Source organism: Solea solea, chromosome 20, assembly GCF_958295425.1.
Source record: "Solea solea chromosome 20, fSolSol10.1, whole genome shotgun sequence".
In the NCBI taxonomy this organism is placed as follows: domain Eukaryota; kingdom Metazoa; phylum Chordata; class Actinopteri; order Pleuronectiformes; family Soleidae; genus Solea; species Solea solea.
Window position 1 is genome coordinate 19,394,667 of NC_081153.1, and position 22,727 is coordinate 19,417,393.

Genomic DNA, 22,727 nt, shown 5'->3' on the forward strand with positions numbered 1-22,727 from the left:
CTTAAACCACTTATCCCCCCAGTGACTTGGAGTTAACCTCAACCGTAAAAGAAACTGCATGAATGGCATCAGTCATTACCCACGGTCTGTCATGTAAAAGCCTGCTTTGCCACAAATTCACCAAGTTATATTCGCACAGTTCAGTCTTAATAAATTCAAGTTTAATCTCCTGAAGAATGTCAAAAAAGTTAACTGTATTCAAATCTTAACACAATGTTCTCAGCTGGGAGTCTAGAATTATACAGTTAAATAAGTTTAATTCATATGTTAATAAATAAAATGTGAAGTAAACCTGAAAATTGAAAACAGAAATGCCACTTAACATTTGCCCCGCTGTGCTTACTGATTCATCTAAATCAAATTGCAAATTAGATAAGGTAATGTAGAATATAATTACAATGCAAATTAGCCACACTAAATGCATATATGTATATTCTTTTTTTTCCTATGGCTAAATTTACATATTCTGGATTGTATTAATATTTTAGTACATTTAACTGCATAATTTTATCAAAGTACAGCAAGGAGAAAAATTACATTATATCTCTGCATTTTATTAGTGACATTTATATTAATTGTTTTCATCCTTTATGTTGATTTTATTTACACATTTAAATGTTCTGGTGTGTCAAAATAACAATTACAATTGGTAAACATTACTCAAATATAAATCGCATAAATTATTTTACATTTCACACAGGGTATGTGAAGATGTGAGAATGTCCATAAAGTGTTCCAAAAAATGTTTTAGCGACTTCCAACTAAAACATAATGTAATACACAGCATGAGGAGCTGATTTTATATGTTCAAATCTAGTGTGAAATCTTGAAACCTCATAACTTGTCTCATATCCTCAGCCCGTAATATGATTTTCAGCTCAAGTGACGCAGACTATTGGGTGTTTTTAGTCTTCCAGAAGATCCCAGCGTTACTCAGTTGCTATAAACCTTCAGCAATAAGATAAAGCAGTGTAGCTGACAACTCATTTCTCTGCAGCTCCTGTCAAATCTTAGCTTCTTCAAATGCATTGAGTTCCCTCTTGCTACTTAAAGCAGGCAGCCGGCAGTGCACATGCAGTGTATCTATAGTGGCGAGCAATACAAACAACTTTATATGACGGCAAAGCTCAGTGCGACGCGATAAAAGCCGACTTTTCAATTGAGAACGGTATGAGACATTCATGAAACTTTTATGTGACCTTCGATGGAGGGTTCAGAACAGTCCATGTATGAATCCCGTGAGTGTGTGTGTGGGTTTAAGTTGTTTTCCTGTATTATATAGACAGAAATGTGTAAAAACCTAGATTCTATAAGGCATGGTTACAGTGCATTAAAGGTGACGTATACTGTATACTATATACACAGGTAGTGGAAGTGTGTCAGTGCAGAATATTCACGCGATAAGATGAGACTAAATGTTCTATACGTTAAATATCTAATAAAAAAGTGTATGACAGTGAGTGCATTAGCTCAAATCCCTCATGATCAACTTCCTCTCCACAGACCCTAACTTTTCTTCTCCTCTGGTTGAGACGTTTTTTAAGGGGTAGTGAGGCTATTTATAGTTCATTCTCTGTGTTCACACCGGACGCGATGCTAACTGTACATAGAAGGTGAATGCACAGGCGCAATATTCGCGTCGGCCAGGCCGAGCGGCGTGATAGACGCGATGGCTGTGCAGTACTTGGGGGAACCTGGTACCATGGGTCTGCAGGGAAAATTTATGGGATGAATGGGCACGGAGCGACGTGTCAAATCATGTTCGGTGTGAACACGTTACATAGAACCTTTAAATATAAATATGTTCTGTACATCTAATATGAATTTGACAGACTTATTCTACTGTGTCACTTCCTCTCTCCCTCTCTCTCTTCCTCATATCTCTCCTCGCTCCCTTTCTCAGGTTCTACTCCTCGCCTTACAGCATCGCCACCAACCGCATGATCGCACAGACCTCCATCACGCCCTTCATCGCTGCTTCCCCCGTTTCCACATATCAGGTGGGCCTTGGTGCACTGCATTATGGGTGGACTTCCGTCTCTGTGTATAAGCATAATAGCAGTGTTTACTTAGTGTTGGGCGGATGGGAGAGAGGGGGTGGGCTGCAGAAGAGCGAGGCTGTCTCTTCGTCTCTCATCGTTTCTTTGCTGCTCCAGCTGTGCTGGATGACATCTGTTTCGTAGGCGGCAAACACAACAGGCATCACAGAACAAGCAACAGAGAAGAGGATTAGGAAAAAGGCTGACAGGGTAGAAAGAAAGAAAATCACCCATCAAGAATGAACGTGTCGAGGAAAAACAAACTCTCTGCCCCTGAAATCTGTTGTTGCTCCTTCAGCTGCTAATGCTTTGCAAGGTTCATTTTATTTTTTATTTTTCATGTTTTGCCAACTTAGATACAATCACTTCCTCTTCCAAAGTGAATTTTCCCACATTCCTCGCGACTGTGATCTGTGGAGTAATGAAACAGAGCAGAACAGGAACGTGAAAATTGCCTGTATGAGATGTCAAAAGAGCGCTTTCCCTCGTTCCGTCGCTGCGCATTTCACGCAGCAGCCCCCCCATCACCCGCCCCCCACCCTCCCCTCGCCAAATCCAAACATCAAGACGCGCTATCGTTTAACCCCCGGTTCTGTTTGGTATGCAGAGACAGACAGACGAAGATAGTGAGTGAAAGTAGATGAAGGATATATGAGAAAATGGAAGGGACAGATGGAGGGAAAGACAACGAGGGAGATGAGGAAGGAAGGTGGCGGTGATGGTGATAACACTGGCCTGGCTGGGGGGGGTGAGGCAGAGGAGGTGTGTGTTGCTGAAGGTTGATGTGCCCGTCTTTGAGGCTCGCTTGATTAAAACTCTGGTGCGGTACCTGTGTTGAGGGTTAGGGGACAGAGAGGAGGAGAGAGAAAAGTGGGCCAGGGCACATCTCTAATCCTCTTTCAGAAGGCTTCCCAAATTGATTTATCAAAAACAATGGCTGAGGAATATTAATCCTCACAGTTTCAATATAAGGCAGCTCTGCCGCCGCTTCATGTAATATTGCCCTTCAGCCAGTTGCGGCAGCAAGGTGAGTCCTTCATCTTCTGTTCAAGTGCAAAAAGCACAAAGGAGCGAGGGAAAGAATAGACTGGCATATACGGCATACAAAAGAAAATCGTTGCCCTTTCTGATGAAAACTATTATCTTTGTAATGAAAATCTCAAGGTGCACAGAGATCACAGCATACGCCATTTATACTTTTATATGTTTATGCCGAGTGCATATTTTTTGAGCGACTATTTTTGAAGGCATTGATTTATCAAATCGGCAAATGACCCGTGCCGATAGCGGCGCTCATGGTGTTCCTTTTAATCCTGGCTCCGCTTTGCGCTTGAATCACGACTGGCTTTGTTTCCTCAAACATCAGCTTTCATGATCCACATGGCAGGAACCAGTCCAGGCCAGATCACTACCAGGATCTCAGTTAGTGCAGCCAGCAGTGGCCTGGTTCACATCACTGACTCTACAGAGGCTTTATGTGACTGGCTGCTTGGATTTCTGGCTGCCTGAGTGAGTGACTAGCGACCTGGCTGCGTTGTTTGACTTCATGTGTCACAGCCAAGCGGCTGACGTAGCAACTCATGCCTGTTTTAAATGGTAACACAAGCTGTGAAGTTCAGCCAGAGGTACTTCAGCTTCTCAGGTCACGCACGTCATACAGTGTACAGGCAATCTGAAGCTACTGAAGCTTTTGAATATTTGTTACCTTACTAACTGTCATCAAGTAGAAGAAGCAAGCTCACACTGTCGGCGTCGTTCCTTTGAGAGAATCCAAGAGTCCAAATCAAGTCTTCATCCAAAAGTATAGACTTTCCGTCTCTCTGAATACAAAAAGAAACATCACTGGTGACTGATCTGCCTGTGGGGTTTTGATTTATTTGATTTTTTTTATTTTATTCAATGTTTTAGAGTTTGAGTCTCCAAATCTCTCATTTCTTTCATGCCAGTTGTGCAAATATATACCTACACAGCTCATATATATATCTTTTTTTAACAAATGCAGTAAAAACATCAAACAAGCTTTGACCACATCATCATTTGCTCTTTTATTCACTGAAAACCATGAACAGAAGTGAAGGAGGAGGAGACTGTGAGGTCAACCAAGGACAGGGGAAACACAAGCTGTTGATTTTGTATATTCTGGACATAATTATTCTCACTGTCACTCTCATCTCTCAAAAAGCAAAATTTTTGATTGATTTCACAAGTTTTCCCCTCTCTCTCTTAATCTGGGACCGCCCACAATACTGCCCTACCCTCCACACTCCCATTAAACCCATCGCACAGAAGAAAATGCTGCAGATAAGCGACTAAAGATAAGCGTTCTCTGTGTCTCTGTGTGTCCCGTTCAGCTGGGTAGAACAAACATCGCCCTGTGCAAACACACACACACACACACACGCACACACTTGGCTTCACGTTATAGAATATGAAGCTTGTTTGGGGTTTTGGATCCAAATCACGCATTTGGGTTGGCTCAGAGGATTGATTGCTCTTATAGCAAATTATTCTGTGTTTGTCTTTGTTTAATCTAATCATTTTACCAGGATCAGTGGCCAGCCTGTGTGTTTGTCTGCTACAAGCTGTCTAATTCTTCCCTCCAGCACATCTAAAAGCTCTGTTTGTTCAACCATTCCCACAGTCTCTTGATCGCTGTGTGTGCCACTGTTTCGCCGTCTCTTTAACGTCCTCATCCACACCTGTAAATGTGTTTGTTAGTGTGATTCCCTCTTGTAAGGAGCTTGGCATGTTTCTGAATCCTGGTACCATGAAGAAGAGAGGCTATACCCAACACTTGTGTCTATCCTCTCTTCAAAAGTCATTTCCTAGAATTTTCAAAACCCCACTTCTTGGAGAATTCTGGCCATGGCATTAATATAATCATTATAATAGTGAAATTACCTCATTTATGGGCTCAATGCACAAGTCATACTGTTAAATAATGAGAAAGCTGGGGGTACATTTGCTGCCTCCTGACTTTCAAATTCTTCCTGTAATTCTTTGGCACAATTTGATATGTGAAAAGTTCAGCCAGTGTGGCACATTAAGACTATAAACCTCCAGACTTGAGAGTATTTGAACATATTGCAAATATTTGAACAGCATTTATTGCTTTATCTGGGAATAGTGAGAGACGTTCATATTGTTGCTCTTATATTAAATTGAATGCTTTTCTCCTCAGGTCCAGAGTACGTCATGGATGCCTCATCAACAATATGTTATGCAACCAGTAAGTACTCCACCATTCACCTGCAGTCGGTCGCCTTAATTCCTTATTGAGGCCCACCGTCATAGAAAATCTGTTTTCTTCTCCTCTTATTTCTCTATTCTGCAGTGTTTTTTCCAGAGTTATTAAAAGACTTTAGGGGGATGTACGGTATATTTTAAGTTCATGCTGAATACTTTACAACATGGTGGTTATTTTTGAAATATTGTGACTGATTAGAAAAATGGGTTCTGCGAGGGAAAAGCATTTAAAGATGCTTTTTCCTCTGTTGCGAGTCGTATTAAACCGACTGAGCGGCATAGCAGGCGCACATGACATGAAAACCTCTGACAGCTAAATGATTTCATTACCCTTGTCCTGCAATTACAAAAACAGAGCTGTCCAAATTTGGTAACCACATGTTTCAGTCTTTCCTAAGCCTGCAAAAATATTTAGGTGTTTTTTTGTTTATTTGGCAGTTTATAGGTGTTGATTGTGCCAGGAAGCTATTCAGCATCATTTACCAGACCACAGCACAATACAGACAAGCTGTAGTCTGTTGCTCTGGGTTACCAGCTGAGGCAGACGGGGAAAATAAATTAACATTAATTAGATTGAGCTCACCAACAACACAGTCTGTAACAGCGGGGCAGTTACATTGCGTCCAATGGTATTCAGTCAGTTTTCCCGTTTATTACTAAGTCATAGACTCTAGAAATTAATTATTGAGTATTTTAATAATTAGTAAAAATAATATTTCCCTTCAATTTGTGAACATTTTATTGTGCTTTGAATATGTATAACCCTAACCCCTAAACCCAAAGCCATACTTTTACTGTCCATATGTTCTGTACTGTACCCAGAGCATTGTATGGAATATTCCCCCAGATCTGTCTCCTTAATGTTATAACAACAAAGAGCAGTAGTAGTTAATTAAATTGTTTAAGGGTTTAAGCTTTAATTGATCTTAGCAGCATAAGTGTTCTCATTTTGTTGCGTAGAGATTTTTTAAATGACTCTGCCGGAGGCTTTAATGTTTGCTGGAGGCTTTTTGTGGCCCCTGAAGCACATTCGATGTACTTTGTTCTCTTCTGCTCGCAGTTCATTCACCAAATGAGACTCAGAAACCAGAACCTCTTTCACAGACAAGAGTATTCACAGTCAGTGCATTGGCAAGGTGCTTCATTCATACAGCAAATTGTTGTAGAACTGTGAAAATGCATCTCTATAGCAGCGTTACAGTATATAACCAGCATGTAAATATTGTACCGCATTTATAATTTCATTAAGGCAGGAAGTTATTTTCTCTTAGAAAAAGAAATTGCCACCCTGAGGGTAACCTGAGGGTTTTTCGGTTGTTGTTTTTTTTTTTTTTTGCCCGTCTAATGAATCAGACTGCTGCATAATTTAAATCAGGTTTTAGTATCAAAGTTCACTATTTCTCACTAATGAGCAAATGAATATGCATGCTGCCAAAGTATAAATACCAGTTATGACCCGAGATGTTGTGATGGGAAATAATTAAGATATATGATGCAACACAATTTGTAAACTACAAGGCTGGAAGCGTCACACGCAATATAAATGACAAATAACAACTTACTGAAAGCTTTAATAATATATATATATATATATATATATATATATATATATATATATATATATATATATATATATAAATGTAAAATAATTGCATAGCCACTAGAAAATGAAATAAATGGAAACTGAATAATAGTCAGGGGGAAATATAGATTATATTTGATCAAGAATAGACCAGAAGTTCATCTGGTGTAGATTCCAGCTGTTGCTGCTTTCAAGGAAATTTTCTTTGCCTCAGGCTATCTGTGAAAGTGATATTGTTCGCCCGCGTCCTGAGGACAACTGCTTGTGAGTCCCTGCAACTGAGCAAATTGGGAAACACTAGACTGTGCAGCTGATGACTGAGCAATCCCTCAGTGGAGTAGTGCTCATCCAGCTGCGTGGTTACCCACTGTGGCCATTTACCACTCAGTCCAGCCCATCTCACTTGCAGTCCTGCTGTGGGACAGTGAACATGTAATCTGGTCACAGCAGGCCACCGGCCAGGCAGACGCACACATACACACACACACACACACACACACACACACACAAGCTGGCTGTCCTCTGAGTCACTCTGACCCACACTGCCAGGGCTGTAATTCACCTAGGCTCAAAGCAGGACGAGACTGTTCTGGTGACACTACCTGCTCGGAGTGATGGTGGTAAAGGTGGAAGCATTTGGGGCTAAACAATTTCAGATTGAAAACACAATTTGAAATAATCCAATTAGCAAATCACAAATTGCAAAGGCTGCAATTTATTGTTGCATTGGGGATTAGGCAAATTAGACACTCTGATGACCTGTTTAGGGATTGACACCAGCGCCCCCCATGACCCTTATGTGGAGGATAAAGTGGTAGAAGATGGATAGAATTTGCATTGTTCTATGATCTCTGCAAATTACTAGAGCTGCAACTAATGATTATTTTCATAATCGATTAATAATGTTTTGTTTTGTCCACAAACCAAAATGATTGACTTTTAATGATTTATTTGTTATCCAGAGCAAAGAAATGAAGATAATATTCACATTTAAGAAGCTTTAAACAATCGGAAAAAAAGCATCAAACTGATCATTTGATTATCAAAATAGTTGCCGATTAATTTAGTAATCGATTAATCATCGATTCATCGTTTCAGCTCTACAAATTACAAAAAAAATTGTACATATGAACTGGAAAGCTGATAAGCTTCATTAGCAATGTGTGAACTCATTTGACAATAGTTAGAATGTAACTGACATTTACGCTCATTTAGAAGTTACACACCACAGTTTTAAGTTATCAATTTGCATAATAATAATATAGTATAATGACAGTGTTCACAGCAGATATTGGACCAAAGCGACTGTGCACCACTGTGACTGATGTTGGCTTGTGTGTGGTTGTGTTGTGCATGTTGCCATACGTGTGTCCATACTGGTAAATCCCAGCCAGCCTGTGTGACTGTCTGTCTGTCATCCATTTTCCAGCCTTATGTCATGAGACCTCTTCGAGTCACTGGCGCTATTCAGCAGTCACACTGTGCTGTGGTGTACATTTCATGGTGCCTTCATGCCAGCAACGGCCATGTGGTCATATCTGTCCCCGTGGCCCTGTCCCCATTGTGTCCTTTGTCACCAAACGGCTGCTCGACGCTAACCCCAGCTGTCGCAGCCGTCACTGGATCATAGCTGCCAATCTGTCTCCCTCCGTGACCCGCGCATTTATCTGCTACCAGCCACATACGCAGCAGACTGCCACCAGCTCAGTGAATCACATCAAATTAGCCAAGCGTGTTAGCCTCAAGAGCTCGGGGAGCTAGTCAAAGCATTAAAAACCAATTGATTGTGCAGCAATTTGGCAGCGCCCGCCACATGTCCCGTGTTAAGCCAGCGGAGTGTTGTGCAATGGTGCTCCTGGTGTCCGAGCAATACGGAGGCAGCCGTGCGTGGAGAGGGGAGAGTTCACAGTTAGCCAGTGAGAGAGGTAGAATAGATAAGGTGTGGATTTTTATCTCAAATCACACTCGATCTGCGACACACACGGCACTGTATTTAGACTCAAGGTTTATGGGATTGTATATCTGTGTAACAACAGACCCTTTTTACAGCAGCCGTTTTGACAATCACGCGTGTAAATAGTCAAATTAAATATGGCTGTGTTCCATTTAGCTTCTTCCGATTCAGGACTGTCACACCGTCGTCATTCACATGAACTGATCGGAGCCATTATTAATGTGATCAGTATTACCTGTGAAAACATGGCAAAGAGCCCATTAGCGACATCTACTGGTGAGACCACAGACCATGGTGCTCTTATCATACCCAAAAGGATGTCATTATTTTTTGTTTGCATAGTACGCTGCTGCACTCTTGCCAAAACTACATTAAAAAGTTTATTCTAAGGCCACAAATACCAAACCATTTGTATTTTAAAGGCACTATACTCTCACTATAGCATACTAGTGGGTAGTAGGTTCTGTTAATGCCAATAAATCAAACTTTTGGACCAAAATAAATTTATACTGTGTGTTATTATTCATCCAGGTCAGAGTTCTCAGTAGCAGCTGTTTTGATGCGTAGATTGGACTGGATTTAGTTTTTCCTCCTCACTAATGGTGGCATATCTAACTAAGACTCCAAAGTCAATTTTTACACTAAAGTGTGAGAGCGTTTGTTTGATTAGCATCATGTATTATGTAAGAAGCAGCGCAGTGGCTCTGCATACTGTGTGCTTTATATTTGAACAATATTGTTCCTCTATAGATGCAGTAAATAGAATAAACTTGATCACCTATAACCCTCCCTATGACTCCCCCCTTCAGACTGCTAGTAACTAAATCTGGTGCACTGATAGAAATGAATTGAATCAACTAGACTTCACTGTTCTCTCTGCTTGGGACTCTCTAACAAAGACACAGAGAGTTCCTCATGGCGAGGCAGCTGACTAACCATCTCGACTTTCCCCCAGTTCCAGATAAATCGGCAATGTCCCTCGTGTCTGGCCTTTTACGTCACACTCTAATTATCCATAAGGCCACACCTCCTCGCATCAGTCGGCCCGCTCACTTTTCTAAATGTGCTGTAAAAGAGGCTTCTAGTTGAATTTGAGTGTGTAATTAGCCATTCACTCTTCCCTTGTTAATTCCCGCCATGGAGGCAATCATGATAAATGTTCTGGGGGAGAAGTCATCTTCCACAGGGATAAAGGACTCCACTAAGAAAGTAAATACTGACCTTAAAAGTGTTAAGTACAGGCGCTTCAGGCAAATTTAGCTGGTTTGTAAAATGATGTTAAGGGCTGGTGGAGCCATATAGTGTTCAAAAGCTTTAATTAGCTCATTTGCAGCATTTTATTATGTATTCAGTCTTTTCCTTTGTAACGTGTGTCCTAGTGTCTCATTGGAAATAGTAGATCACGTTTAAAGGAGAACCTGACAGAGAGTTACTGTACAGTGAACAAAGCACTGTGTTTGTTTGTTATCCCGCTCAGTTTAATTTGACAAGTTCATACGTACGAAACTGGACTCATCCCATAGGAGTCAGACCTTTGTCAGCAGTGAGCGAGGAGCTGTTTTCAAAATGTGTTTATCCCAAATTAATGGGCTAGAGGCACTTGGTGTGAAACTTGATGGGAAGTGACAGTGGAAGCTAAATAGGGTTTCTGTCTGTCTGTTCCTCCAGGCGAGTTTCTTCTTCTTCTTCTTCTTCTTCTTCTTCTTCTTCTTCTTCTTCTTCTTTTTTGAACTGGTTGATGTTTCCCTTCCGTTCTGTCTTCCCCACACAAAGATCTCCTAATACTCTGCTCTGTTTGACAGTTAGTTACGTGGGATGTCAGAGCAGCATGACCGCTCGCCTCTTCAGCTCTGGTCTTGGGCCGGGGGTTTACACAAGTCAGCAGAACCTGTAGCGGAGAAAATAGCCAGCTCACAACACATACAAAGCCCTTTAACACATGCACTATTGTCTGAGTGCAGAAACACATTCTTAATGGTAAAAGTCATTTAAGCACAGATCATAAATCACACACCCAGACTCTCAAATTCACTTTGCCCTGCCAAAGAGGTGCCGGTGTAGCTGCAGTGCTAGTCAAGCGCAGCATTGCTGTCTTTCCCCATGACTTATCCATCCTTTTCTCCCCCCCCCCCCGTTTCCTCTCTCTCACTCTGAACTGTATATGCTTCAAGTATGTATTTGTTGGTGTGCACTGGCCCTTACATAGCGAAGGTGAATTATTGAATTCCTCACGCTGCATCCCTGCCAGTTCTCCCCGGCCCCGGCTCTGTATGGGAGCTCACTGGGCCTCTTACAATCGAAGCATAACTATCTGCCCTCATCAGACGGGGGTGAATCGGTGCACTCTGTGATACCCATCTCTCCGCTTGACATTAAAAACGCTCGGCGGATTCGGGGGGGGGGGGGGGGGGGGGGCATTATGTTGGTCTCATGGATTTGACTGGCGAGGCAGAATTTGAGACAGGGCCTCAGTTGTCCTTGAGTTGCTCTCCCTGCTCTTCCTCTCCTCTATCTATCTTTCCATCCCATCCCCTCAGTCTCTCCACACACCAGTCACCCCCCCCCCCCCCTCACACTTCCATCCTTCTTTCTATTCTCTGCTGCCCTTTCAGAAAACAACTGAAAGATTTTTTTTTTGCTGCAAAAGTTTCATACATATAGAGGAGGCATTGTTGAAGTGCCACAGGATGACTGACAGCAAGATTGTGCGGCTCTTCACTCCAAGGATTGGATTTTTACTGTACCTTGAATAACTGCAATAGCGGCAGAAAGACATTTTGAGACAAAACCTCACACGCTTGGTTGGACACGCTTTATTAACTCTAACTATAAACTCTAAATTACTTTCTCTTGGAAGAGAGTAAATATTCTGGAGAGATTCTTGTTTGTGATTTGTTATTTGTCATCACAAGGCAGCCAGAAAATGGCTGATAAACAAGTGCAATTCGAGCGTGGAGAGAAAAAGGACCTCCCATGAAGACATGACAAATACTGTTACATGCTTCATCTAGCACCCTTATCCACACTCACACACATGTGTACACACACACACACACACACACACACACCAAAAGTCCCTCCAGATATCGCAGCATCCGTAACGTTGTTTTCTTCTTTTCTTATTAAATTAAAATTAAAACACGAATATCATTGTTTCGGAGTGCGTCCGTCTCTATCCTCTGTGAGGACACACGACGGACAGACAAATAAATCAATGAGCAGAAGGAGGCTGATCCATCATCCTTCTCATTTTCATGTCACGGAGGACGACACATAGATACACAATAGATAAATATCTTTGCCAGAGGTGAGAAATCCTTGGTATCTGTTAACATACATGATGTTGTCACCTCTTTGCTGCCTCATTGTCACTTTAATTCTCTTCTCCCTCGAGGTTTGTTTGATATTTGCAATAAAGCTTTTCAAAACCCTCAGAAAATGAGATTTTGGTTTGATGTCGGAGACCGCGGTAATCTGCATATCTGTCCACCATCGGCACATGCTCTTATTTCTCACTTGTTCAGAGAGGTAAAATTAGTTCCCCCCCCCACTTCTTATAGCGGCGGCGCATGTGTTCTTATAGACAGACTGTGGGTAATAGCAGGGCAGCTCTGGTTGTCTGATAGACCCAGGGAGGGATTCATGCTGTGGATTAGAGTTAAAGACTCAGGGATACTGGCTTCCTTTGCTGGGCTCACTCAGAGGGAAAGGTGCTGTCGGGGGTCTGGAGGCTGGTTAAAGATGAGGTAGGCGAAGGCAAAGTTATCTTGACTATTCATTTTTAGAGAACACAGACAGAATTAGAAACACAGACACAAATATCTTGAAATATTGCAAAGAAGGGAGTTGGAAAATTTTGTAAAAACGAGAATCAGTTTAATGCAATTAGATTCAGAGAACAAAGGATGACATTTACGAATCACACGACTGAAATGGCGCCTGCTCATCGGTGAACTATAATATGTCAGAGAGCAGTGGTTGGAAACACGCGTGTGCTTGAGTTTTTCAAGATTTGGTTAAACTTTGGGATAAAAAAAAAAAGTGATTTTAAAATGAAACACATTTTGTTTGGATGGATTTTACGGTTAAATGGTTACTTTTTAGGATCCATCCATTCATCCATTATCAATTAAGTCAAATAAAGTAAGCCTGCTCAGCAGACTGTAGTGTATCAATGTAACTACTGCTTAATGTAAACATAATATTTTGAATGATTCACCACACTAGAGGATCATTGGTCAGAGTTCTGTCCCAATCTACTTTTACTACTTTTATTTACAAGTGTACAAGCTGAGTCGTCTTCTCAGCCATGACTTCATCCTTCATCAGCTATGACCTGATGACAGTCCACCTCCATGTCTGTTTATATTCTGAAGTCAAGTTAAATCACAGGAGTTTCTGTGAGATCCCAAATCCCCGGAATCTCCTCCCTGAAATGGTTTGATTAAACGCCGAGTGTGTGGTCCTGCGTCATGACTGGATCGTCTATTCTTTGCTTTCTCAGGATTTAAACATTGAAAGTTAGTTTGTTCCTCTATAGTGTGGGGGCAGGGCTTTAGAGAGATCCCAATTGTGTACATTTAACAGCATTAGTTGGGAAAAAATGTCTTTCATATCTAAGCAAAATCAGTAGGGAAACTGAAAATAGAATCAAATAGAATCATATACATTCAGGAAATCAGTAGCAATAACCATGTTACACTGTATCGTGAAACTATTGCTGACTTAAACCATGAATTGTTTCGTTACTCTGTAATTTCCACCCCTATCTCTTACCAAATCCAGACTGTTCCGTGATAGATTGTCACATATTCTTGCTTTCTGTAACCAGGTGAAATGTTAGAGCCTGGTGTATGAGGATTGGTGTGTGAGCCTCTCTTTGTGTCCTCGGGCTGTTTTTTTACTTAGAGCGGGGGCATTGCTTCTGCCTGAAGGTAGTGATATATTAACAGCAACTGTGAAGGTAGGCAATAATGTTGGATATTATAACCTGCAGCAATAACAGAGATGAGCAAAATGGCTGGCTGTGGGAATGTTCTGATCAGGCTTTTCAGGGCTGAGACTGATCTCAGTTATAAAGTCATCACAGTCACCCAGAGCCACTCAGTAAAAACACTTATTATACGTGTCATGGTTTGCTTATGTTTTTTGAAACGCAGTAAGCTCTTGTGCTTGATTACTTCTTATATTGCATTCCTTTCATGCAATATCTCGAATGATAAATAAAGAGTCCTAACTCCTCCAGCTTGATTAGTTGCTCTTCTGCTACACAGAATTTCAAAGGTATATTCCGTACTTCTTCTTTACACAGAACCGAACATATGTGCTTTTAAAATGCAGTTATTTTTCATTTATAAAGCGCTTAAAATTATCTTTAAAACACAGTTTGTACCATTGCATTTGTGTTCGGTTGTCCTTTCATATTTCATAATGATTGATTTTTTATGAGGCAGGACATCAAAGTTTTATTGTGTATTTTTAATTTAATTAAATTTAATAATTTAAGTAAAATATCTTTTTTTCACCAGTGGATATTAGCGATCTAATCCCCAAATATGTCTTTGGACTGTGGGAGGAAACCGGAGAACTTGGAGAACTTTTCTCTCTAAGGCAGGACATCAAAGTTTTATTGTGTATTTTTAATTTAATTAAATTTAATATTTTTTTATTAATTGTAAAAGTAAAATATCTTTTTTCACCAGTGGATACTAGCGATCTAATCCCCAAATATGTCTTTGGACTGTGGGAGGAAACCGGAGAACTTGGAGAACTTTTCTCTCTCACCTATTTAACAGCTATTTTGGAATGTAAAAAAAGATGCCAATGATATCAGTAGACAACGCTCACTGTTCACTTGTAATGTGCGACCACTAAAAACCATTTTTTACAACGTTTCCTGTTCACTGTTTTTGTTGAGTGTACATCAACGTATGTAACAACGAGGAGGTTGATATCATCTGTCTCCTGTCTGGAGCAGGATCAATACCATCTCAAGCAAGATGGGGTTTTCACAGACACACTTTCGACAGTCAGTCAGACACACACACACACACACACACACACACACACACACCAAAAAAACATGTATAAAGCAAGAGCAGCATCCATTATTCTCCGTCTACTCACATCCACGGGGGACAATTCAGAAACATATGTTGTCTGTTTGTGTCAGTCTTCCTCATCTTCTTTCCTCTCTCGTGTGACAGTGAGTGGATACGCAACCAGACAGACATAACATACACACGCACAATGAACCCCCTCACTCATAGACACCCGGTCTCACAAACACAGAAAATCGAAATCACAAATCGGCTTAACTCTCCCTGACACGTCTGTGAATTAAGCCTTTCCGTCGCCCTCCCTTTCCCATTATAAAAGCCATTGTCAGAGACTGAATCAGTAACAGGTAGCCCACAGCAGCTCCTACTGCTTCCCCACCTTCCATGTCTTCTCCTCTTCTTTCTTTGTCTTTGACTTGTCTCATGTTCTCCCCACGTGTCCCTCAGCCTTTCTCTCTAATTCTCTCTTCCCGTCGTCTCCCCTCGCTCCCACCGTCCTCGTGACCTCCGTCAGCTCTGTCCTTAATCATCTTTCTCCTGTCCCCGCGCAGTCTTTCTCTCACTCCTCTTCTTCATTCCCCCCCCTCCTGTTTTTTCCCCATCTATCACAGACAGTCACAGAACGGAACTAAGTACCAGCTATTTCCATTATCTGCTAGTTTACATTTCTACTTCACTGCATCTCATGATGAGAGCGTTTCTATTCCACTACATTGGTTTGACATCTATACTTAGTAGTTACTTTGCCATTTTCGCAGAGAAAAATGTAGAAGATTCATTCAATTAGAAGTTGTTAAGAATCATCAGACATCACATCAGAATCCACCTTCCGTCTTAATGCATCAGTCGTAAGTAACACACAATAATGCATATGGCAGGGGCCAGTCTGCCTGCATTTTATTGCACTTAGTTGAAGTACATTCTGCTGATCGTGCTCTTGCACTCAAGTCATGATTGATGGCGGGCGTTGTACTTGATCCACTCATTTTGAAATTATGATGTAAGATATAATAAGTGAAGGGTCTGCACACGATTACACTATAATATTTGTGAAGTCATTACTGAGTAGCTTCCAACAAATGATTGTCTGAATCACAATCTGAGTGGAATTTCTGTAGAGTCACAAAAGAAAAAGTCATAAAAATGGCACATAAAACATAAAATAATTCACCGGTGCAACTATATTTATACATATATATATATATATATATATATATATATATATATATATATATATATACTGTATATACGTGTATAGTTTGTTAAAGCTCCCAATTTCATATTATTGAACAGCATTTTCATAATTTGACAATACATTTAACATCACAGCAGTGAAGGCTAGGAAGTTAGGTGAAATTTTCAGTCAGCCACCAGGGGGCGACTCTGATGCCTGCAAAAAAAAGAACTCCATTTGAATGATGTCAGTGGGAAAATGAACCTAGCTTTCACTTGAATTTTAACACTAATACACTATTGGTCTCAATCGCTAGTTTCTTCAGTATCTTCATTATCGCATGATGTCAATTTTGGAAACGATATTCCCAATTAGTAGGAAAATAGACAATAAAGCACAGCACATACGAGGCAGGTCACAGTGTCTGGGATTTTCAGGCTTCCAAAACTATGACGTCCATCAAAGGCTCACAATGGTTCTTTGTTAATTCTCATAGCAAGGCCAAGTTGGATAATAGCTGATGCAACTGCACGACTTCCCCCCGCCACTAATCTCAGCATTCCACCCAGTTTCCTTTATTTTGTGCAGAGGTGTAATTCTGGGAAGGATAGCGTAACGTTTGTGTAGGAAGGGAGGGGACCAGAAAAGGAAGGGAGGAGTGAGGAGATGGAGTTTGCTGACGGTGTTTTTAACGCAGGGAGTTGACAAGTCGAGCCATTTTGACAAGCTGTGTCTGCACAGTTTGTTCTCCAATGGGCCCACACAGAGTCACCAGTGGGACAAACACTCGCATAGAAGCAGTTTCACCCTCTTCTCCATGCAGTGAAGGAAAGGGGTTCGGTTTTGAATTTGTTCCTCCCGTGACTTCAGACTATCATGACGAGGGATGAAAGAGCAACAGTGGTTTAATCGCCTTCCCTCGTGTTCCACTACACTGTGATGCTACAGTGCAGCGAGAGAACAGGCTCCAGAGTGAGTGAGTGAGTGAGTGAGTGAGTGAGGGAGGGTGAGAAGCAGCCACTCTTGTCAATCAATATACCACACAAAACCATATTGTTGTTAATCAGCAGCAGCCATTTTTGATTGACCAAAGACAATAGTGTGTATTGATCTTGAAAATGTCCATTTATATGTGTTGTTTCCTCTCACTGACACTGTCACTGTTATCCCTCTTCTTCTGGGGCTGAGTCCCACTTTCTGTCTTCCTCGCCATTATTTTCTTTCCTTGTTTGACTTTTGTCCGTCCCTTCTCCCTCCTACTCCCCTGACTCGTTCTCATTTCTAAGGTCAGCTTCATGCCTTCATTAATCCTGACCACCAGCCTCTCTTACTCTCTCACGTCCTCCTCTTCTTTCTTTTTTATCCTCTTTTCTCGACACTTTCACATACACGTCACTTCACTTTTGAATTCAGTTGGCGTATTTTCTGGGTTTGGTTTTCTGACTGGTGGAGAGCATCTCTGTGGTATCATTACCAAGCCCGTTGATGTCACTTCATCAGTGCTCCTGGCTGTTGTAATAACAGTTATTAGAGTCATTGTTGTCACCTGAGGCTACATCCACACTAATACGCTCTCTCTGGCCAGACAAGTGTTTTATCTCTGTATCAGAAAAAATCACCACCCTGTACTGAAGGTCCAGAGTGTAAAAATGAGTGACAGCTAATGGTGAGACTGCAGAGTGTAACAAATGCACGACTCGTCCACTCATCCCTAGGGAGTCAACAGGAAGCAGATTGCAATTTTTTTTTTAGTGTCACTAAAATTAACAACATTTTTTCAAAAGTGTTCATTTCTAGACTAAAATTTAGGTACTTGAAAATCTCAAGAACAAGTTCTAACAGATGATAAATCTCCTTTTAAGGGATGAAAGAACAGCATGATAGACTGGGGAATCACAGTTGATGTAAGACCTCCTTCTCTGCTGAGGTGTGATTTCCCCAGTGTTGGAGTTTCCCCCTTTGGTAACATATTGTACAGGTGGTACACAACTGTCATCCTTTCTTCTGTCCCTCTTTCCATCTCACCTTCTCCTTGTCTTTTCTCCTCCTTTCCACCAGGGGGCAGTGATCACGCCAGCCATGGACCACACTATGTCCATGCAGCCTGCCAGTATGATGGGCCCTCTCACCCAGCAGATGAACCATCTGTCCATGGGCACCACAGGAAGTGTGAGTCATACCCAACACATCAACATCTCTGAGTTTGGATTGTTCACACTTGTTTTCAAAGTTTGTCATCTGCCGACTTAAGTATGTCATTTAGAAGAAAGTGAACGTGTAAAACTACAAATATTACTACAAACCAGTGCTGGTGCCAATCCCAGCTGACATAGGGTCCAGGGTACAACCCTGGACCAGTCCATCGCAGGGCCAATTTAGAGTGCCCAATTAACCTCTGCATGTTTTTAGACATGTGTGAGGAAACCGGAGAACTTGGAGAACCTTCACACACACACACACACACACACAGGGAGAACATGCAAACGTGAACCAGCAACCTTCTTGCTGCGAGCCACGTGCACCACTGCGTGAAAACTCCAAGGCGCCACACTTTAGTATCATTGTAGTGATACCAGGCCAGCAATGCAACAAAACGTGTGCATCCTCTTTTAAGAAATGACAATGGAAAATAAATGTTGAGGAAGGAAACAGTAGGTGTCTATTTCACTGTAGATATGGGTCACAGAAGCAAAGCAGAAGCCTTTTATCTTTGGGGCGACATTGTTCATGTTGTTCAGAAACAAAGTACGCAGTGAGTAATAGAAGGATTTCACATTTCCTTTCCAAGAAAGCCAAACCTTCTTAGGCTGTCACCACATGTGCTCTGCCATGGAGCTGCCGTATCATTTGTTTTACACTGCATGCATTCAGTGCCAGACACTGTGTGAGAGCATATTTCCTCCCTGATCTTCCACATTCACCCGATTTCCTGTGAAGCTCAGCAGTGGGACAGGACCCCCTGTTCTCCACCTTCCTTCACTTTCACCCTCTTCTTTCTGTTTCTCTCTTACACTTTCTGTCAGCCGCACGCTCTGAATCATACATCAACTCTATCACTCCGTCAGTTTTTCCTTTATTCCACACCAGAGCGTGCTCACAGTCGCCGACCCCTAAACCAGGAACTCCCCCCGGGTTTCTGGATAAAGTCGACTTAGCGGTGTCACACAGTTCTGAAGCCTGACTTCCTGCCCTAACCCTGCTGCCCGGGGGCAAGCAGGCAGGCAGCTTTTCTCCAGCACTGTGTTTGATCTCTCTGACTGTGTATGATTGAAACAGTGCTGTATTGTACAGTTATCCCTGTGTTTCCAGGTGAGCTGTCAGCAACTGTGACGCCATGTTGGCTCTGTCAGTAATGCCCCCTCCCTAATCTGCCCCAGCTGTGCTAACAACCAGGATTAGAGACAAGCTAATCTATGATGATGATGGCTTCTGATGTTTGATAGGTTGTATTATGGGAGAAAGTGGGTTAAGGCACACTCTCTCTTACATTGCTGCCTACTGAGCTTTCCTGAGACATTGTAATGTGTGGCATGATTTTTGCCATGGCTGAGCTGCACACATCGGCTGCCACACTTGATCATTTCTAGGGATTGAGACCTGTTTCCTCTGAAGCCAGATGTTAGAAAGCCCTTTCATACGGCTTGATTGAGAGAGAATGTTAAAAGCGGGGTCAGGACCTGGCATCTGTAACTTATCTGTGTCGTAAACCGGACTTGACACCACGTATCCTTCGAATGCATTCCACATGTGTGCATGCATGTGGTGGAAGTTGTTTTGATGGTCACGTGACTTCACCTCCTGCCACAGAAGAGCACCTGCTGCAAAGTCAACAACTTGAAACGCCCGCCTCTGGCCACTGCAGGAGAAGCCACACCTCAGAATAGTCGTGGCTGTTCCAGGCTGTTTGTGTATGGCTGTGGCTTTCCTCTTCTCTCCAAGTACGCAACCGAATGTTCCCGCCGGTCCACCCAGGACGCGGCGCTGGTGTGGTGACCGTAGCTCTTTCCGAGAATATTGTGTTATTTTACAGAGGCTGTAACAGAAAGGGAGTGGTTAGGAGAACCATGAGGAAGCGTGGCTCCGTGCCACCTCATGGTCACTGCTTTGGAATGTATCTGTTTCACCAGAAAACGTTGTGTTTCCAATGACTTTTTGGTCACTTTGGTGACGCTCTGCCTTGAACAGCTTGATTACAGAATGCTAAAGAACCTCAGGCAGGCTCACTGTTTATGGATGCGACACATAAACATGTCATCGATGCTCCTTGCTGATTTATTTGACCGTGTTTGCTACATATTGCTCTGTTACAGATTTATTTACTATCTTACAGGTCCCATCACTTAACAGGAGTCCATCTATCATGTCTCGTGTTTGCTCTTCTCCGTCAGTTGTTGTGCATGTGCCCGTGTTGTGTGTGTGTGTGTGTCACTGACATACTGTATGTCAGTGTCTGCATTAGTGTAGGAACAACACAGTGTTTGACATGACAAGGGGTGACCTTCCCTCTGTGTTCTCCAACCTATTCCTGTCATGGCATGAAGAACCCAGGTCTCTGTTGTCATGGTGACAGTGGTGATTGACAGCTTCTGTGTCCGTGGTAGACAGATTTGTGTGAAGCGCTTCCCTCTATTATCTGGGCTGATTCCCTTGGTTCTCTGTGGGGAAGTCTTAAGTACAGCATGTTTTTCTGCATTTCCATGGCTTTATTTAACCTTTACTCGCCCAGAGAAGTTGCCTGAGCCTGTACTCTCTTCTTCTCCATGTTGACAAGTGTTGACATCTGGGGTGATGCCAAGCACTGCAGAGCAATTGCGTTTTTTGCAGGACCTTGAGAGTGATTGTTAAGGGAGGAGCAACCTTTTATACCGTTTTTTAGAATTTACAACGTGTTCTCAATGTGTTTAAGGGCCCGTAGCCAAGAGCTGCAGTAATTGGCCGATCGTGAGTGTTTCATTTCTCTGATATTGAAATTCATTCACTAAATTTGAACTTTGTATTGTGTGTTCTCACTTTTATGTGCACCAGGATTTGAGTGCCTGAAACTTTGGACCTGGATGATACAGAACCATTTATCAACTTTTTAAAACACTTTGTGTTGCATAAAGATGTCACACACACAGTGATAAACACCAAATAAAGTGCATGCTGGTGAAATAGAGGAACATTTGGCACCAAAAAGAACCACATACTGTATCTCCCCCAAGATTGGAAAGGAGAGTGAACTGAGTTGACTCAAGAGTATGATTGTAAACTAATGTGAAACATGTCCATGTTGTTGTAAATGATGATTACATGTCATCATATTATGTCATGAGTAATGTTAAGATCAATCGTTTAATTTAATAATTTAAAAAGTATGTTTTTTACTAATTCAAAAATAAAAAAATGCAAGAAAAAACACACCAGTAGACATTATTGTACTGTACTCCCACCATAAATGCCCACTGAAAGCAGGCCTACTACTAGTTTCAAAAAAAGTCACAACAGTGCATTAAAAAGTAAAATTAAACACAATACGCCTGCAGATAAGAATGTACTTAAGGTGATTTAAGGGATTACACTGATTTACCAGCGTAAATCTCTTCAGACGGGGTGATAACAACGTTGAGGGGCAGAGCTATGGAGGGCTTTTTTATGGTTTAAGTGGTACAGCACTGTGATTCACAGCTGCTGGTGTGCGGCTTCGATAGTTCCCATCGTGTTTGAGCGCCACTGCTACGATCAATAGTCATCAGAGCCCATCCCCACGCTTGGCCCGCCATTAATAACCTCCAGTGAGTGGCTGCATGCTCTTGCCTTGACCAACTGTTGTCCTCCACCTTGCAAACGATGTGACAGAGCAGCAACAGTCAGCGCAGCGGGGATTAATGGCATCTTGAGATATTTCATCTGGTCTGATTCACTTGTTAAGCACTTTGTAACGCGGTTAAGAAAGGTGCTTTGTAAATAAAGTGCATCGTTATTATCATTAGTATTAGTTGTGGACACGGAGTGACAGGCAGAGCATGCTATTGAGTATGCTCATATGCTATGCTATGATTCTAGGGTGTATATAAAGGATGTAATAGGTAGAAGTAGTCTTCTGGGTTCTAGCTGAAGTCACATAGGAATTGAAAGCATATTGAATAGACACTAGGGGATGACTCTGCTGCAAAAAAACAAAACAAATTGACATTTGAATCAGGGACACAAATAAGTTTGTATACACAGAATAAGCTATCTTTATATGGATCATGCGGTAAATGCTGTACAAATACATAATCTAATATTTTAGCTGTGACATGTAACCTCACGTATACATTTCCTTTCCTGCGACTATTTCAAAATAAAAGTCTGGTCGTGTTACACTAGTTAAATGCTCGTCTCTTTATAAGAACACAGCGCTTAATCTCAGCACAGGATTCTGAATAGAAGTCTATGGAAAGATGAACCTACCTCTCACTTATATATATAACAGCAGTAAACAATTATGTATATTAATGTTCCCATTTAGTGAGAACAAGAAGTATGGCACATATGATTGGACACAGGAGTGTAATGCTGACGTAATCCCGTTCTTAATCTCGTTATGGGTGATTCACGAGCGGTTGCCACTAGTGGCAGAACTAACATTGACGGAGGAATTCAGGTTGTTGTGGAGAACTGAAACTGCCCCGTCGTTCCTTGTGGTGCA

The 22,727-nt window shown here is 41.8% G+C and overlaps 1 protein-coding gene across 7 annotated transcripts in view; it reads left to right on the plus strand.

Annotated features, from left to right (window-relative positions):
- Nucleotides 1-22,727, plus strand: part of rbms3 (RNA binding motif, single stranded interacting protein) — a 285,068-nt gene that overhangs the window by 254,160 nt on the left and 8,181 nt on the right. For all 7 annotated transcript variants that reach the window (XM_058618578.1, XM_058618585.1, XM_058618579.1 and 4 more), the window contains 3 exons: nt 1,904-2,000; nt 5,221-5,268; nt 18,113-18,223. In XM_058618578.1, the coding sequence (XP_058474561.1) occupies nt 1,904-2,000; nt 5,221-5,268; nt 18,113-18,223 (256 nt within the window). The remainder of the gene's footprint in view (nt 1-1,903; nt 2,001-5,220; nt 5,269-18,112; nt 18,224-22,727) is intronic.